Here is a 17,439-nt window from a genome sequence, read left to right on the forward strand (position 1 = left end):
TAGGTTAGCTTGTTCTGTTCCTGTAAATGATTGTTTCATATGGTCAGTATGTACTTGTTGTGTCAGTATTCTTTTGCTCAACATGATACTTAAAAAAATTACCCATGTAGGTATTTGCATGCTTCAGTAGTTCATTATTGATACACATGCCATTGTATGATAGACCAACTCCTGCATTCTCTTTTGAATAGACCCCTGGGCTGTTTCCAGTTTGGCGCCATTATGAATAAGGCTGCTAGGACTATCTTCGGACACATTTTTTTCTGTGTGACACAGGTTTTCATCTCTTGGGCTAATATTTTGAAATAGAACTGCTAGTTCACAGATGGGTGTTAACTTGTTGGGAAATTGCCAACTAGCTCTTGAGAGTGGTTGTACTATTTTTCAGGTTTACCAGCAGTATAGGAAAGTCCCTGCTGCTCCTCATCCTTGCCAATATTTGCTCTTTCAGTCGTTATTACATCTTTTTTTTTTAAAGATTTTATTTATTTATTTGACAGAAATCACAAGCAGGCAGAGAGGCAGGCAGAGAGAGAGGAGGAAGCAGGCTCCCCGCTGAGCAGAAAGCCCGATGTGGGGCTTGAACCCAGGACCTGGGATCATGACCTGAGCCGAAGGCAGCGGCTTAACCCACTGAGCCACCCAGGCGCCCCTCGTTATTACATCTTAATTTGATTCTACAGACCCTATCACTTAGTTACATGGGCTGGTTTACACATCTTTCCCCTTGTCCACTGACTGTACTGGGAGCTGGAACTGATCCTACTTACTCCTGTACTCATTAGTGCTTGTAACATGTGTGTAATCGGTGCTCAGGAATATGTACTGAGTGTTGAACAAATGATTAGTGCTGGAGATTGATGTTGTTCTTTGGGGTGGGGGCAGGATTCCCCCCAAGTATTTTCCTTGGAACCTCCATGTTTTTAGTGAGATTGTCCTTGGGTTCCAAGTAATCAGATTTGGCCTGGTTTTGCACGTAGATATGGTAGGTGACTGTGCAGAAGTCCTGATTACGGGGTTCCAGGAAATCCTCTTCCTTTGCCCCCAGACATCTCCCCTACATTTCCCTTTCCATGAATGTCACCAGTCTAAGCCCCTAACAAGAGCTATTGCCTTCTTTTGGGCTAAATGGATTCCTCTTCTAGTATGTGAGGGCTCCATGGGGGAGGACACCATGAAGGCAGCTTAGTCTTTCCCACCATAAAGTGGCCTACCTTTCTCAAGTCCCTTTTCCTTAACACATGAAATTGTATTTGCAGTTTGCATTTAGTAAGTACATTAGGCATTATTATCAGATGATGATGGCTAGTGCTGTACATAGGTGAAAGTTTTGTTTTCTTATGCCTGGCCTGAAGGAGAGTGAGGGTGAGGGGTAGGTGGTGAGCAAAAGGGAGGAGAGGTGAGGTGATCTTACAAAGGGATGTTTTGAACAGTTAGCAGTGTGAACATGCCAAGCATTGGGGGCTAGCAGAGGCACTTAAAGAAGAATCAGATATAGCTAACAGTGCCTGAGTAGCAGATAACTAGGAAGAAAGATGGGCATATTTAATTTAGTTTTGGGCTATCTCTGTACATCTAACAGAGTCCATGAGATGACAGCATATTTTGCAATAATATGTTTTGCTAATGATGCACATCAAACACTTGATATTAACTATGAACTCACCTTGGGTTATTTAAAGGATTAAATATTGTGCACTGGGGTGACTGGGTGGCTCAGTGGGTTAAAGCCTCTGCCTTTGGCTCAGGTCATGGTCTCAGGGTCCTGGGATTGAGCCCCGCATCGGGCTCTCTGCTCAGCGGGGAGCCTGCTTTCTCCTCTCTCTCTGCCTACTTGTGATCTCCATCTGTCAGATAAATAAATAAAATCTTTAAAATAAATAAATATTGTGAACTAATGCTGTAATTGAAATATTTGGAATATCCCTCATTATTCCAGTAGTTTCTATTGAAATTGAGTTCAGAAACTCTCCTTCTGCTTTTCCTGATGTTACTACCTTCTTTTTCTCCAAGGTCAAAATAAGTTGAGAGTATCAGTTGTCAGGATGTAATGGACATCTAAGTTGTAACCCAGCTGTTTTACTAAGCAACCTCCTGAAACTGATTTATAACCACCCGTGAAATAAAAGAAACTCCAAGTAAGATAAGAAATGACAGGACTATTTAGATATCAAAGAGTTGGATTTGAAGATCAAGGGAATGCTGTAAATAGGACAGAGATAATTTTGTAATTCCTCCTGTATATTTTTCCTCTGAAGGTTGAGATTTCTTTCTTTCCCTGGTGGTTGTCAGGATATTGCAAATTATTTGACTGACAACCAGAATCTGATGCATCTTGACCTGAAAGGGAGTGATATAGGGGACAATGGAGTAAAGTCATTATGCGAAGCCTTGAAACACCCAGAGTGTAAACTACAGAATCTGAGGTAAGTCGTGAGTTATTTTTGTTGTAACTGAGACCTTTATCCATCCAAATAGACATTTGTTGTTCATCAGGCCAGCTTCAATTTATTTTCACAATATCAAATAGCAGAAATCAGTAGATTCAGGGTGATTTTCTCCTGATTGGACTTTTAACTGGTCCCATCCCCCTACTGAAGACTCCCCCCCCCCCCATTGTACAGTTCCATCTCTCCATTTCCTAAATTTAAAAAACCTAGAATTTATAAGGATTTAAAATTGTTCATATTTAAGTGCAGCCATATGTGTATTCATTGCATCTTTGAATGCTTTCAGGAAAGAATGCAGTAATGGTAAGGGGTGGGGGCAGTGATAAGCAGACTCAGTCTTTTTTTTTTTTTTTTTTAACTTAATTCATGCGAGACAGAGAGGGAGGCAGAGGCAGAAGCAGGCTCCCTGTGGAGCAGGAAGCCCCACGGGATCCCAGGACCCCGGGATCATGACCCAAGACGAAGGCATGCACTTAACCAACTGAGCCACCCAGGTGTTTCCCCTGCCCTCCCCCCGCCCCTTTTTATCACTCTATTGGGGCTGCTACAACCAAATACCACTGACTGGGGGGCTTAAACAGAAATTTATTCCTCGGTTTGGAGCCTGGAAGTTAAAGATCAGGGTGCAGACAGGATGCATTTCTGGTGAAACTTCTCTCTTAGGCTTGTAGATAGCCCCTTTCTCAGTGCCTTCACGTGCCTTTTGTGTGTGTGTGCCCATTCCTGGTGCCTCTCTTATAAGGACACCAGTCCTGTTGAATCAGGAGTCCCCACTTATGACCTCATTTAACCTTAATTATCTCCTTAAAGGCCTTGTCTCCAAATACAGTCACATTGGGAGTTCAGCCTTCAACATGAATTTTGGGGAACACAGTTCAGTCCGTAACACTTTTTCAGGGCAAGTTGGGGTTTTCAGCCTTAGGCTGTATCCTAAGTCATCCACTGAGGTCTAATTCGGGACTGAGGAGGGAGCTTCTCTTTCCTACCTATGTACACCCTTATTTTGAGAACCAATTCCTGAGGAACTGAGTTGATAAGTGCTTGATTCAAAGAAGTAACTAGAGCAACTCCAAGTTCCTGGAACCTGCTGCCCCCTGCCTCCTCTTACTAAGAGCTGGTATCAGGCCCTGCTTCTCCCAGGACAAGCGGTCTCTAAATATAGGAGTCTCTAAAAAAGTGTGGGCTCTACATGCACTTCTTCCTTTCTTCTTCTGCTCCCCTCCTTTACTTATTTTTTTTAAAGATTATATTTATTTATTTGACAGAGAGGGACACAGCAGGAGAGGGAGAAGCAGGATTCCTGCTAAGCATGGAGCGGGATGCCGGCTGGATCCCAGGACGCTGGGATCATGACCTGAGCTGAAGGCAGATGCTTAACAACTAAGCCACCTAGGCGCCCCTCCCTACTTTATTTTTGAAACTGTATTATTTCTGATTCACTTCTTGTTTTTACTCTCAAGGACTGGGTTCCTCATAAAATATGAACTGACTCCCATGAATAAGTAAGTGGGCTAAGTACTGTGGGAATCACAGCTTGTGCTCCTGACTTCTGCCCATTTGTTTCAGAAGTCAGAGTGGTAGGACACAATGCCCTTCAGTCCACCTTCCATGTTGTATGTAGTTGGAGGAAATGTCTCCTAGTTTAAAAAAAGATTATCATTTAAAAAATATTTTTTAGGGGGGCACCTGGGTGGCTTGGTCAGTTAAGTATTCGACTATTGATTTTCCTCAGGTCATGATCTCAGGGTGGTAGGATCAAGCCCTTCAGCAGGGGGGTCTTAAGGATTTTTCTCTTTCCCTCCCCCATATGCATGCTTTTGCTCACTCTCAAATAATAAATACATATTTTCATAGGGAATAGGGGAGGTGGGGATAGAAGAGACAAGCCTCCTACCCCTCCCCTTCCTGGTTATCAGAGCCATGTCCTAGTTAAAGAACTCACTCCATGGAGGGAAGCTGGTCTTCAGAATGGGTCACAAAGCCTGGGAAACAACACCCTCTAGCGGTGAGTGGTGGTCATAGCTCTTCTCTGAGGAGGGTCCTATGCTCTTCTGCGCGTGTTTTCCAGCTTGGAATCCTGTGACCTAACTACAGTTTGCTGTCTAAATATCTCTAAGGCTCTCCTCAGAAGCCAGAGCCTGAGATTTCTGAATTTGTCGACCAATCACCTATTGGATGATGGGATCAAGCTGTTGTGTGAGGCCTTAGGACATCCCAAGTGTCACCTAGAGAGACTGTCGTGAGTTTTGCTGATTTGTTTTCCTGGGGTCCTTTGTGCGGTCCTGGTGTGGCTTAGTGAAGAGCTGATAGGGCAAACTGCATGGGCCTTGACACCACTTGGCTCATTTGTCAAGCCTGGATGAACTTTACATGAAGGCTGTCTTTGCTTCCTCTTCTGTTTGGGTTTTAAATGCTGCTTTTCTTCATGAGTGCTTATTTTTACTGTTTTCCTCCTTTTCTTCTCTGTACATAGCTGTAGTGGCATTTTGATTCTATGGTAGAGGTATAGGGGGTGTAAGTACCAACTAGTGTCCCTGCAAAGGAGAGGAGAAACAGGAACTTTGTGATTTGACTGCTCCCTTTCTGTGTTTCTCCTTCAGCCTAGAAAGCTGTGGTCTCACAGTAGCTGGTTGTGAGGATCTTTCTTTGGCTGTCATCAACAACAAAATGTTGACACATTTGTGCTTGGCGGACAACATCTTGGGAGATGATGGAATAAAATTTGTGACTGATGCTTTGAAAAACCCACAGTGCAATCTCCAGAGCCTTGTGTAAGAGTCTACTAGTGTTCATCCTTCCGTGTATATTACATTTTGAAATATATTTTATTTTTTTAAAAGATTTTATTTATTATAAAACACAAGCGGGGGAGGGGCAGAGGGCAAGGGACAGACTCCCCACTGAGCGGGAAGCCTGATGCAGAGCTCCAATCCCAGGATGCCAATATCATGCCCTAAGTGGAAGGCAGACACTTCACTGACCGAGCCACCCAGGCGCCCCCTAGCCACTTGGTTGTCATGGGACATTTCTATCACTGCAGAAAATTCTATTGGACAGTGCTATGTGAGACCTGACAGAGGAGGAATTCAGTACTTCACAAATCAGAACACAATAGCAGTTCAACTGAAAGGTCTCACATTTATTTCTGAACCAACTTAGTGAGGTAAAGGCATAGTAAGAGAGAAAAATCATTTCCCTGATAAAACATGTCTATTGGCCAGGTAGGAGGGACGTTAACAGAGTGATAGGATAGGAACATGTTGGGGGAAAAAAGGAACATGTAAGCCTCATGCAGCTTCGATATGTATGCCATCTCATGAAGTGTGATGCCTTACAGACCCAGCTTGGTTCTTCTCCAGTGACGCCTCTTGGAGTTGTACCTGATTTTATTACCAGTTTTCATCTGAATCCACTGGGGAATGGGACGATTCTGCTTTTGTTTCTTGGCCAGGAATCGCTTGATTCTGAACGTCTTGTGAGAAGACATGGCGAGGAACAGTCAACCACACACCAGGATGGTAGCAAAAAGGAGGAAAAAGCTGAAATATATTTTAAAAGGGAGAATGTTATGAACATACTCTGTCCCTTGCTTTTTCCCATCTGTTATCCGTAAAGATACGACGACAAGGATGATGGTGTTAATAACTGCCGTGTCTTCTGTCCTTCCTCTGCGCTGGGTCCTGTGCTAAACTGGTTTAATCTGTACAAAAGTACCTGATGGTGTCAAATTGGCCACCTGAGTTCTAAGTGCCTTACTGGACAGTAGGAAATAGGAGGCTTAGAAAGATTATGTAGTTTGCCTAATGCTCACAAGAAGATGATGGATTCAGGACTAGAGTCTGCCTGTCTAGCTCCATATTCTGGGCTTAGATGAGCACCATTAAAGAGAAATGCAGCATCCCATGGTATGGCTGGATCACAGTGTGATTATTTTCATCATGGCTCTTAGACAATTTTAGACATGGAACTGATGAGCCAAAATTCTTATTTTGTTAGATATGGTTAAATTTTCTCCAGATTATTCATATTTCCTCAGCAGTCTAGAGGCCTACATTTTAAGATCTTCACTGGGTATCTACTTTTTTTTTATCAGTATTATTTTCTTTAAAGATTTTATTTCTTGGAGCACACAAGCCAGGGGAAGCGGCAGGTGGAGGGAGGAGAAGCAGACTCTCTGCTGAGCAAGGAGCCCGATGTGGGGATGACCCCAGGACCATTATCTGAGTGGATGGCAGATACTTAACTGGCTGAGCCGCCCAGGAGCCCCTTATCAATATTATTTAGATAATTGAAGATAACTAAAAATAATTTGATGTTGAGCATCTTTTCAGATGTTTTTGGCCTTTAGTATTCTAGGAATTATCTCTTCATGGATTTAATTTTCCTCTAGATGTTTTCTGTTATGTATGTTATATAATATGGTTATTAATAAGCACATAGACCTTAAAGCCATTATTTTTTATATGTTGCAAATAATTTACCTAGCATGTTACAGCATTCCTAACTTTCTTATGGTCATTTTTAGAATACAGAAGTTTAAAATTTTTGTGAAGTCAAAATCCTCCTCATGACCGCTCAGTTTTATCATAATTGGAAATATCTTTTTTCAAAAAAAAAAAAACTGTCACACACTTTATGGTTTAATTTTTGAAATGTTAAATTATTCCTAATTCGTTATAAGGCTTATCCCATATGTCAGGTCTGCCTTCCCAAATTATTTATGGCATAATAGATCTTTTCCCTACTGATTAGAAATGCCACTTTTATTATGTACAAAAATACTTTTCTGTGATTACTCCCATTCTGTTCCAAATGCCTGCTCTTCTGCTCCATGTAGCTACTTCAGCAGTTGGGCCCTATATTTGTGCCCAGTGTAAAGAGGCCAACATTTCATTTATAGTAAGAAACATTCTGAAAAACAAGGGCGGAGGGTATTTGATGAGATGAGTGTTGGCAAATAGATATAAGGTACCAGAGCATGAAATCTTCCCAAAGATAAGAACCTCTGGGCAGTAGCAGTGATTCCATCTTCACTCACACTGTCCTTCCTACAGGCTGAGGCGTTGCCACTTCACTTCGCTTAGTGGTGAACATCTCTCATCCGCTCTCCTGTGCAACAGGAGCCTGACACACCTGGATCTGGGGTCAAACTGGCTACAGGATGATGGAGTAAAGCTTCTGTGTGATGCCTTTCGGCATCCAAGCTGTCACCTTCAGGAGCTGGAGTAGGTCTTCTGTGACCTTTCTTTGGGTGCTTTGACTACTGTGAGGGTAGGGGAGATGAGGAAAGAAGGGATGAGCTGAGTGTGTGTCAGAGAAAAGAATAAACAGCTGATTCCTTCTCTCTTACCCTGCTTGAGACAAGCTGGGGAAGTATGTTCATCAGATTTTTCTTAAACAGTTAATACAGTAATTCAACCTCCCTCAGGGAAGGAAGACCAGAGACAACAGACTGAACAGCCATTTTATATATTTTTTTGGTTGTACCCCAGTGAGTCTACTGTGTGTCCTCTACCTTACATCCATGAGGCAGAAACTGTGCCCTACTAGTTTTTCTTTCAGGTTTAAAACTAGGTCAACTTTTAAAAAAACAGGAAGGGAATTTTTTTTCTTTTTGGAAAGAGTATGTTGCATGAGTGGGGAGGCTGGGACAGAGGCAGAGGTAAAGAATCTCAAGCAGACTCCATGCCACACGCAGAGCCATACATGGGGCTTGATCTCAGAACCCTGAGATGGTAACCTGAGCCAAAATCAAGAGTTGGATGCTTAATGGACTGAGCCACCCAGGTGCCCACTAGGAAGGGAATTTATAAAAATGTTCAACAAGCCACTCATTAAGCAACTGTTTTTATTACTATGTTCTCTTATTCTGTGGGTGGGTATTTACATGTGTGGTATGTGTATATGTAATTGTTATTACTGTATAGATAAGACTTGGAGGTTTCCTTTTCATAGGATAGTATTTCAGAAATATTTAAATACTTATATGCTGTTATCTTATTGGATATTGAATATATCCTATATACATTCAATATCTTATTGAATAATGGATGCACTATATTTAGTATTTAATATTTCATTTTGTAAATATTGTGGCTAGAGTGAAGCAACATAGAGGTGTCACTTAGTGATCTCAGCTCACTTTCCCACCAGGGCCTCCCATAGGACTAGTCACCTGGGTGAGTTATTAAGGGTTTAATCTCCAGCATTGTTTTTTTTACAACTATAAACTCTAGATCGTTTGACTAGACTAGACTCAGGGTAATCAAATTTCCACAAGAGTTTAACAGTTGATTGTTACATTGGTAAACACCAAGGTGATTGAACTCTTGGGTCCAATAAGTACCTTTACTTTGTTTAGGAAAACATACACAATGTGATTCTCTGAAGCTTCCTTGATTATTATTCAACTGGAAGACAAAATTTTACTTCATGGAAATTATTGTTAAATCCACTACCTTTATTTTAGCCACAATTTCTAAGTGACCTATACACACAAGATGTTTGCGTAGTCTACTTTCTCTCTTTAACATTGTAAGCACATAGACAAATTCGTGCTCTCTTAGCTACCTTCATAGCCTCTATGCAGACCATGCCAATTCGCTCAACTAAAATTTCCAACAAATATAAGCTATATTCTGAGGGCATTAAAAGTTATTACTAAGGTGATGCACTTGCCCTCCATTAACTCATAAAATGCTGATGGCAAGGAAATAAAGACAAAGCCAGTTACAACGTATTCCACATATTCTTGTAAGACAAAAGTCTCAAGGAGCAAGGAGTGGGACAGAGGCTACTGAATTACCTTAGCCTTGAAAGATGAATAGGATTTTGTGGTGTGCAGATACCCTTGGCAGAAGGTAGGAAGAGAGCAGGGACCTGAAGATAGGTGTGGCAGATTTGGAAGAAAAAAAAAATAGATGAGTATGCTTGATGAGTAGGATGGGGATGAAATATGGAAAGTGAACACTTGAGGGCAGATTCTGCATGCTCTCGAATGCCCTACAGAGGGTTGAAAGAAATAACTTCTATGTAGTCTGCTGCTTCTTGGAAAACAGCACTTTAGGATAGATTCTTGGAAAGTATTTTTATTTTAAAAATATATTAGAAACTAAAAGCACAGAGATCTGTGGGTTCCTTGGGTAAACTTCTATCTATTTTGTTTGTTTTGAGAGAAAAAAGTGTTTATACCCTTGATTTGGAAACTTGGTGGGTATAACTTATTTGTGGGAGAAAGCAGCTTTACCCACTGTTTTGTTTTCAGCTCATTAAGAAATCCCATGTGTTTCTGCTGGTAATGTTAGACATTCCTCTGTGTGTCCTGGATTGTGGGGAGAAAAGGGTCAGGAAAAAGGCTTAGATACTTCAGCTTCTCTCCTAGGAATAATTTAATTAAGCTTCACAACTGACAGTCTCACCTCTTTTGTATTTCTTGCAGATTGTTGGGCTGTGTTCTTACTAGTACGTGTTGTCTGGATCTGGCTTCCGCTATTTTGAACAACACACACCTGCGGAGCCTGGACCTTGGACACAATGACCTGCAGGATGATGGAGTAAAAGTTCTGTCTGAGGCTTTGAGGCATCCAAACTGCAATATTGAGAGGCTTGGGTAAGTTCAGTTTTCCATTAGGAAAATGATACCTATTTGGTGGCCTGCATAGCTAGAAGAAATTTAGTACATGAGAAAGGATGATAAATGGGACAGAAGGTAAGTTACTCTCAGAAATGAGAATCTGAATTTCAAATATGTGGATCACTGTGTATTATGTGCTGTTAGTATTGAAGCCATATTTCACAATTCATTGTGTCCTCCTTAGTGCCCTAGACAGAGTATGTATTAGTATGTATTAAGTAAATGGTACCTGCTTTAAGGTCTTCCATGTTCTATCATTCTTCAGATATTCCATCTCTCTTTGAATTTTCTAATTAAAGTGAAGATTTGGGGGTACCTGGGTAGCTCAGTTGCTTAACAACCCGACTCTTGATTTCTGCTCAGGTCATGATTTCAGGGTCTTGCAACCAAGCCCACATAAGGCTCCACTCAGGGTGTATGCATGAGCCTGCTTAAGATTCTATCTCTCCCTCTTCCCCTCCCTTGCCCTCACCTCCCACCCCAGCTTGTGCTAGATCTCTCACACGTGCACTCTTTCTCAAAAAAAAAAAAAAAAAAAAAATTTGCTCATTGTTTTTAATCTGGAGAAATGCTATCTTTGCTGGTTTGTTTGTTTGTTTTGTTTTTAAGATTTTTATTTATCTTAGAGGGAGAGCATGAGCAGGAGAGGGGCAGATGTGAGTGAGAGGGAGAAGTGGGGGAGAATCCCAAGCAGACTGCAGGCATTGAGCCTGACACAGGGCTTGAGCTCACAACCCTAAGATCATGACCTGAGCTGAAATCAAGAGTTCAATACTTAACTGAGTCACCTAGCACCCCACTACTTATGCTCTTAAGGAGCCTGTGGTCTAATAAAATCTTATCCTATGTTTTGAGTACTTTTTATGTTTAATCATATATTGTTTAGATGTTTTTTAAATCTTGAATGGATATTGTCTAGTATATTTTTACTTAAATAGTGTAATGTATTGATCTCTGGGTCAAGAATTTTGCTCCATATGTGGGAAACCCAAATATTCTATGTCTCCTTGACTCTTACAAGAAAATGCTGCTTTACTTTACCTATGTGTCCATTGACTGTTTATATATTTTTATCTCAACAATAATGATACTGTAACTGTTGGGTCTGGAATTTATTTTTATTTTTTTAAAGATTTTATTTATTTATTTGACAGAGACCACAAGTAGGCAGAAAGACAAGCAGAAAAAGAGGAGGATGCAGGCTCCCTGCTGAGCAGAGAGCCCGATGCAGGGCTCCATCCCAGGATCCTGGGATCATGACCTGAGCTGAAAGCAGAGGCTTTAACCCACTGAGCCACCCAGGTGCCCCTGGGTCTGGAATTTAATTTTATCCTGCTTATAAACCTAGTAAACTAGCCTATCCATATTTCCTGGATACTGGCAGGAAACACAGAATCCCATCAGAGACTGAGGACTTTATTACTCCTTGCATGGCAGCATAAGCACTAGTGTTTCTGTGTCCATTTCCTCTGTCACCCAAATCCCACTGGGTGGATGTGGACAGCAATTGATGGATTGTGAGATTAAAAAAAAAAGAAAAAGGCAAATATAAAACAACCCTTAATGATAGAGAACAAACCAAGGAATAATGGAGGGAGGTGGGCTAGATGGGTGATGGGTATTAGGAAGGCACTTGTGATGAGCACTAGGTGTTGTATGCAAGTGATGAATCACTAAATTCTACACCTGAAACAAATACTACACTGTATGTTAACTGAAATTTAAATAAAAACTTTAAAAAATGTTTATACACAGAAAAAAATAAAGATCTGCCAAGTTCACATTTTAAACATTTTCACTATGAAATATAAAATACATACAAACAAGCAAATAAAACTGTTTAAAAAAAAATCATGTGCATAACCTCACCCAGGTCAATAAACTGAATTCGCCCAGGAAAGTAAATTCCCCTACTCCTCCCTTATAAATTGCTTCTTCCTTCCTCCCCAAGAAGTAAACATTATCCTGATGTTTGTGGCCATCATTTATTTATCTGTACAGTGATTGCAAGTGTATATAGCCCTAAGCAATATATTGTTGAATTTTGCCAGGTTTTGCATTTTATATACAGGGAATCCTACTCTATATTCTTTTGTTACCTTTTTTTTTTTTTGCTCATTGTTATGAATTTGTCATCCAGTTGTTTCATGTAGTTGTAGTTAGTTCATTTTTATCACAGTAAAGTATTCCAGTGAATGACTGTACCACAAACTATGTAATAACCATTCTATTATAGGTGGACTTTTGTATTGTTTTCATTTATTTTTTGACCAGTGCTGTTGATGAATATTTCAGTAATGAATTCTGAGGCACATATGTATATATTTATCTAGGGCAAATAGGGATAGATTTATTACATAATGGGGAAAAGATCTTTAAATTTATCAGATATTATCAAAAAGACTGTACTAATTTATTCTGCCCTTGGTGGTGTGTGATATAGTTCCTGTTCTCTGTTCTTGCCATTTTGTCTAATTTTGTTTTTAAAGTTTAGGGAATTAGGTGTGTGTTTTAGCATCTTTGGTTTCAATATGTGTCTGGTTAGAGATCTGATACTTATTCAGATGCTTAAAAGCCATTTGTATTTCCTCTTTTGTCAAGTTCCTTTTCCACGTGTTTTGTTCATTCTTCTATTTGGTGAGCCATTTTTGGCCTTACTGATTTGTAGGGTTGTTTTTTTTTTCCTCCAGTATATTCTGGTTATGAGCCCTTGTCGCTTACATATGTGACAATAACTTGGGCTTTTCTTTCCACACTGTATGGTGTCTTTTATGGAATTGAAGAACTTAATTGTTAACATCAGGTTATTCTTTTATTGTTAGTGCTTTTTGTAATTGTTCAGGACATTTTTCCCAACACTGGCAAATTCTAAATTTGGATTCAGGACTCTGAAGACCTTCTTCTATTTTCTAAATGTAAAAGGCAACTTATGAAGCATTTGAGTTTTTTTTTAAGATTTTATTTATTTATTTGATAGAGATCAGTAGGCAGAGAGGCAGGCAGAGAGAGATGGAGTAGCAGGCTCCTTGCTTGTGGAGTAGAGAGCCCAATGCGGGGCTCGATCCCAGGACCCCGAGATCATGACCTGAGCCGAAGGCAGAGGCCTAACCCACTGAGCCACCCAGGCACCCCAGCATTTGAGATTTTAAAATATGGTTGGAGGTCAGTCCAGTTTAATATTTTTTCTATGTGGATACATCTTTTCTAGCAAAATTTAATGACTCTCTTTCTTTCCTCACTGTTTGGCAGGGCCACCTTTGTTATAAATCAGTACATTGGTGCATGGGTCTGTTGCTGGGTTCTCCCTTCGCATTTCCAAACAAAATTTTAAATATTGGCTTACCAAGTTACACACACGTGCACGTGAGCCTCCCCATGTATCCACGCCTACACATAAAGGTGGCATTTTGATTGGAATTGCATTGAACCTATCAATTATGATAGATCCTTATTTACTTAGCTATATCAATAAAGCTTAGTAATTTTTCCTGTAGTGGCCCTCTATTTTGCTGTTTAACTTTATTTCTAAGTACTTGTTATATTGCAATAGTATTTGGAAAAGGGTATTTTTTTTAACGATTTAATTATTTGACAGAGAGCACAAACAGGAGGAGTGGCAGGCAGAGGCAGAGGGAGAAGCAATCTCCCCACTAAGCAAGGAGCCCTATGCAGGGCTCCATCCCAGGACCCTGGGATTATGACCTGAGGCAAAGGCAGATGCTTAACCCACTGAGCCACCCAGGTTCCCCAAAAATGGGTATTTTTGTTATTTTTTCATTTTATTTATTCCTTATAGATAGAAACACAGTTGGGTTTTTGTATATTAATTTCATATCCAGTAGCTTATCACATCCTGTAGTTAATTATAATTGCTTATTCGTATTTGTTTGGATCTTCTAGGTAGAGTCCTCTCTTTTGAGAATAACAGGGTTTTGGGTTTTTTTTTTTCCCCTTTTCTATTCTTTTCCTTTTTTCTTCTTACTGCCTTAGTATCTTGTAAGACATGTGATAGAATGTCTGGAGATACTGGGCTTCCCTGTGTTATTTTCAGTGTTAAAAGCAAAATTTGTCAAAAGCAAAATTTCAACGTTTCTCTTTTATTAATTTAAGAAGGTTCCTGTTTTTAGTTTGCTAAGAATTTTTTATTTTCTTTCTAAATTATGAATACATGTTGGGATTTATGAAATGTGTCAACTGTGGTAAATCACACTGATTTTTATTATATATATTAGATTGGGGGTGGGAGGCTCAAAACCAACTTGGTCATGGTATCTCCTATACTTCGTGCACTTCATTTTGTTGATAGAGGACTATTTTAACATCTTTGTTTATAATGGAGATTAAGTTATAATTTTCTTATGCAGTTCCCATCAAGTTTTGGTATCCAGATTACAGTATTTTCAAAAAATGAGTTTGGGAGTAATCCTTCTTTGTTTTTCTTAGGAGGGTTTGAGTAAGATTAGAATTATTTCTTCCTTGAACTTTGTAGAAATTTCTGGTAAAGCTATATGATCTGTGGAGATTTGACTTGTGATTCAATTTTTAAAATGATCACACATTTATGTAAGTTTCCTCTTAGTAATTTTTGGTAAAATTATTCCTATGATTTTATCCATTTCGGCTAAATTTTTAAATCTCTTGGCAAGTGTCTGATATTTTATTGTCTGCTCAACTTCTGATCATCTCCAGTGATTTAGACATCTGCTGATATCTCTTTTCCTGATATTGACAGTTTCAGCTTTTTCTCATTTTACTTTTCAAAGAATACAACATTGATCTTCTCTATGTGTATATTTTTTCCTTAATTATTTTATCTTATTTCTCCTTTTTGAGTTTATTTTACCTTTAAAAAAATTTTTTTTACTTATTTATCAGAGAGTGCACATGCATGCGTGTGCGCCCTGGAGAGCACAAGCAGGGGAAATGGCAGGCAGAGGAAGAAGCAGGCTCTCTGCTGAGCAAGGAACCAGGTGTAGGACTTGATCTTAGGACCCTGGGACTGTGACCCTAGCCAAAGATGCTTAACCAACTGAGCCACCCAAGCATCCCTATTTTACTGTTCTTAAATTCTTGAGCTGGATGCTTTGCTCATAAATATTTCCTCCTTTTCCAACACAAGGGTATGACTTTTCCTTCAAATCATTGCATTAACTCCATCCTGTAATTAATATTAAATGTAGCATTTGTTATTTTTGAGTCTAAAATATTTAACTTCCCTCATGATCTTTTTTCTTCAATCCATTGGTTATTTTAAAGTATATTCCTTAATTTTCAAACACGAAAGGGGTTTCTTGTCATCTTTTTATATTTAATCTCTAGGATTGTGGTCTAAGAACATATTTTGCATGATTACAGTTCTTTAAAATTTATTTGCTTCACAACCCTAAAAAATATAGTCCATTTTTTAGACATGTACCATAACGCACTTAATATGAAGAGTTGTTGGTTGCTGTATTGTATGAGTTAATTAAGATTGCTAATTCCGCTATTTAAATCATCTATATTTTTAGTGATTTTTTATAACTGTAGAGTTGTCTTTCAGTTTGTCATCCTGTTAGTTTTAGTTTTCTATATTTTGAGAACATTATAAGTGACTGCAAACTTAGAATGATTGTTTCCTGATGGATTCTTGAAATCTTTTATGTCTCATAGTGCTTTTTACCCTATGGTTTATTTTGAGTGATATTTATCTTGTGTCATAAATAGTGGGAGTGTTGCTCTACCACATTAATGCCAGTTCCATCTAGGCAGTAATTTAATTTTTTTTAATACTCTGCACCTATATAGGCACTCAGTTATTGAATGGCTCAGTAAACATAAGGTGAAAATTAAATTAAATTTAGTTGGTTAGGGACATCATCATGTGTACAAGTTTGAATTTAACATACTTCCTCAGTTCATGGTTTATGCAAGGATCCTCCAATGACTACTGGTTGGCTAGTTGGTTAATTTATCTCTTTTAAACTAGTCTCCTTTCCATGTATAGGCAGCTGGTCTACTGTGTTTGAAATATGCCGTAGAATTGTGAGTATCTTTGTAAAAGATGTAATGTTTTTTGGTGTATTCATTTTTATTTGTATAAATGGTGTGGTGCTAAGAGACCTCATTATATACCCTGCTTTTGAAATACTCAATATCATATTTTAAAAGTCCACTTATATATCTATATGTTTTTAAATTTTATTTATTTATTTGACAGAGGGAGAGCAATCACAAGTAGGCAGAGCAGCAGGCACAAAGAGGGGGAAGCAGGCTCCCCGCTGAGCAGAAAGGCTGATACGGGGCTGATCCCAGGACCCTGAGATCATGACCTGGGCAGAAGGCAGAGGCTTAACCCACTGAGCCACTCAGGTGCCCCAGTGTATCTATATTTTTGATGATGATAAAAGATTCAACTGTTTCAGCTTTTCTTAGCGTGCTTCCCTATTTATTCCCTGGACTATAATTATGAACTTGCAATTTATGATTTAGGAAGGAATATATTCAGTCTATAAATATCTAGTAATAATGAATATTATAAGTATTTAACAGTCTTTGAATCATTTGTCTAATTGTGCCCCCCCCCCATTTTTTTTTTTTCTTTTTTAAGCTTCTGGAGTCGTCCTACACTCCCAGCTCACAGACGTCTTATGTGCTTGCTGTCTGGAGTAAAATTAATTTTATCTTTAGTCTCTCTTCCCTTCAGGTTGGAATATTGTGGTTTGACCTCCCTGTGTTGTCAGGATCTCTCCTCTGTTCTTAGAAGCAACCAAAACCTGATAAAAATAAACCTCAGACAGAATACTTTAGGGAACGAAGGAGTGATGAAGTTATGTGAAGTCTTGAGGTCTCCTGAATGTAAACTGAAAGTTCTAGGGTAAGTCTTCACTGGCTTCTCAGGGCAAAAGTTTCTTGTAACTTTTGGGGATTGGGGAAGCTACTTATTTATTACAGCCCTAAGGATCAACCTGATCGTGGATCCCCATGTATTTTTGAGGCCCTTACTTGTTTTTCTCCTATAGGACATTGAATTTTGAGACATACTGTAGCAAAGTAGTAATAGCTGAGAACTGTAAAGCCAGACTACCTGAGTTTGAAATCTAGCTGGAACTTAATAGATACTTGAACTTACACTAGTTTCCAATCTGTGTTTTGGTTTCCTTATCTATAAAAATGGGTGAAATAATAATATCTACCCATGGTTTATTGTGAAGATCCATCAGCCAAGTCAGTAAGGCAGTAGAGGTGTCTCCCTACTATCTGAAGGTAGAGTGTTCCTATGAAGCCTTTCACAAGCCAAAATGGTGTAAATCAGATGCAGTTACCATTAATTTATATGGAAAATTTTTTGAGCATTCCTGGACCCAAAAAAACAAC

The 17,439-nt window shown here is 39.2% G+C and overlaps 2 protein-coding genes across 6 annotated transcripts in view; one reads left to right on the forward strand and one right to left on the reverse strand.

The window, feature by feature from the left end:
• Positions 1–17,439, forward strand: part of NLRP14 (NLR family pyrin domain containing 14) — a 28,776-nt gene that overhangs the window by 10,528 nt on the left and 809 nt on the right. The window contains exons 5-10 of the mRNA XM_047693536.1: positions 2,259–2,426; positions 4,519–4,689; positions 5,051–5,221; positions 7,505–7,675; positions 9,889–10,059; positions 16,769–16,939. Coding sequence (XP_047549492.1) covers positions 2,259–2,426; positions 4,519–4,689; positions 5,051–5,221; positions 7,505–7,675; positions 9,889–10,059; positions 16,769–16,939 — 1,023 coding nt within the window. The remainder of the gene's footprint in view (positions 1–2,258; positions 2,427–4,518; positions 4,690–5,050; positions 5,222–7,504; positions 7,676–9,888; positions 10,060–16,768; positions 16,940–17,439) is intronic.
• The window catches only part of LOC125079293 (60S ribosomal protein L39-like), a 31,603-nt gene continuing 19,743 nt past the window's right edge, over positions 5,580–17,439 (reverse strand). For 2 of the 5 annotated variants that reach the window (XM_047692802.1, XM_047692801.1), the window contains exon 2: positions 5,580–5,989. In XM_047692802.1, coding sequence (XP_047548758.1) covers positions 5,782–5,937 — 156 coding nt within the window. In that variant the 5' untranslated portion in view covers positions 5,938–5,989 and the 3' untranslated portion in view covers positions 5,580–5,781. Of the gene's footprint in view, positions 5,990–9,868; positions 9,989–10,399; positions 10,414–17,439 lie in introns of those variants that run through there. The other 3 variants (XM_047692800.1, XM_047692799.1, XM_047692803.1) reach the window with 3 other exon arrangements.

The sequence above is a fragment of the Lutra lutra genome, chromosome 10 (genome assembly GCF_902655055.1).
Source record: "Lutra lutra chromosome 10, mLutLut1.2, whole genome shotgun sequence".
Classification (NCBI taxonomy): Eukaryota; Metazoa; Chordata; class Mammalia; order Carnivora; family Mustelidae; genus Lutra; species Lutra lutra.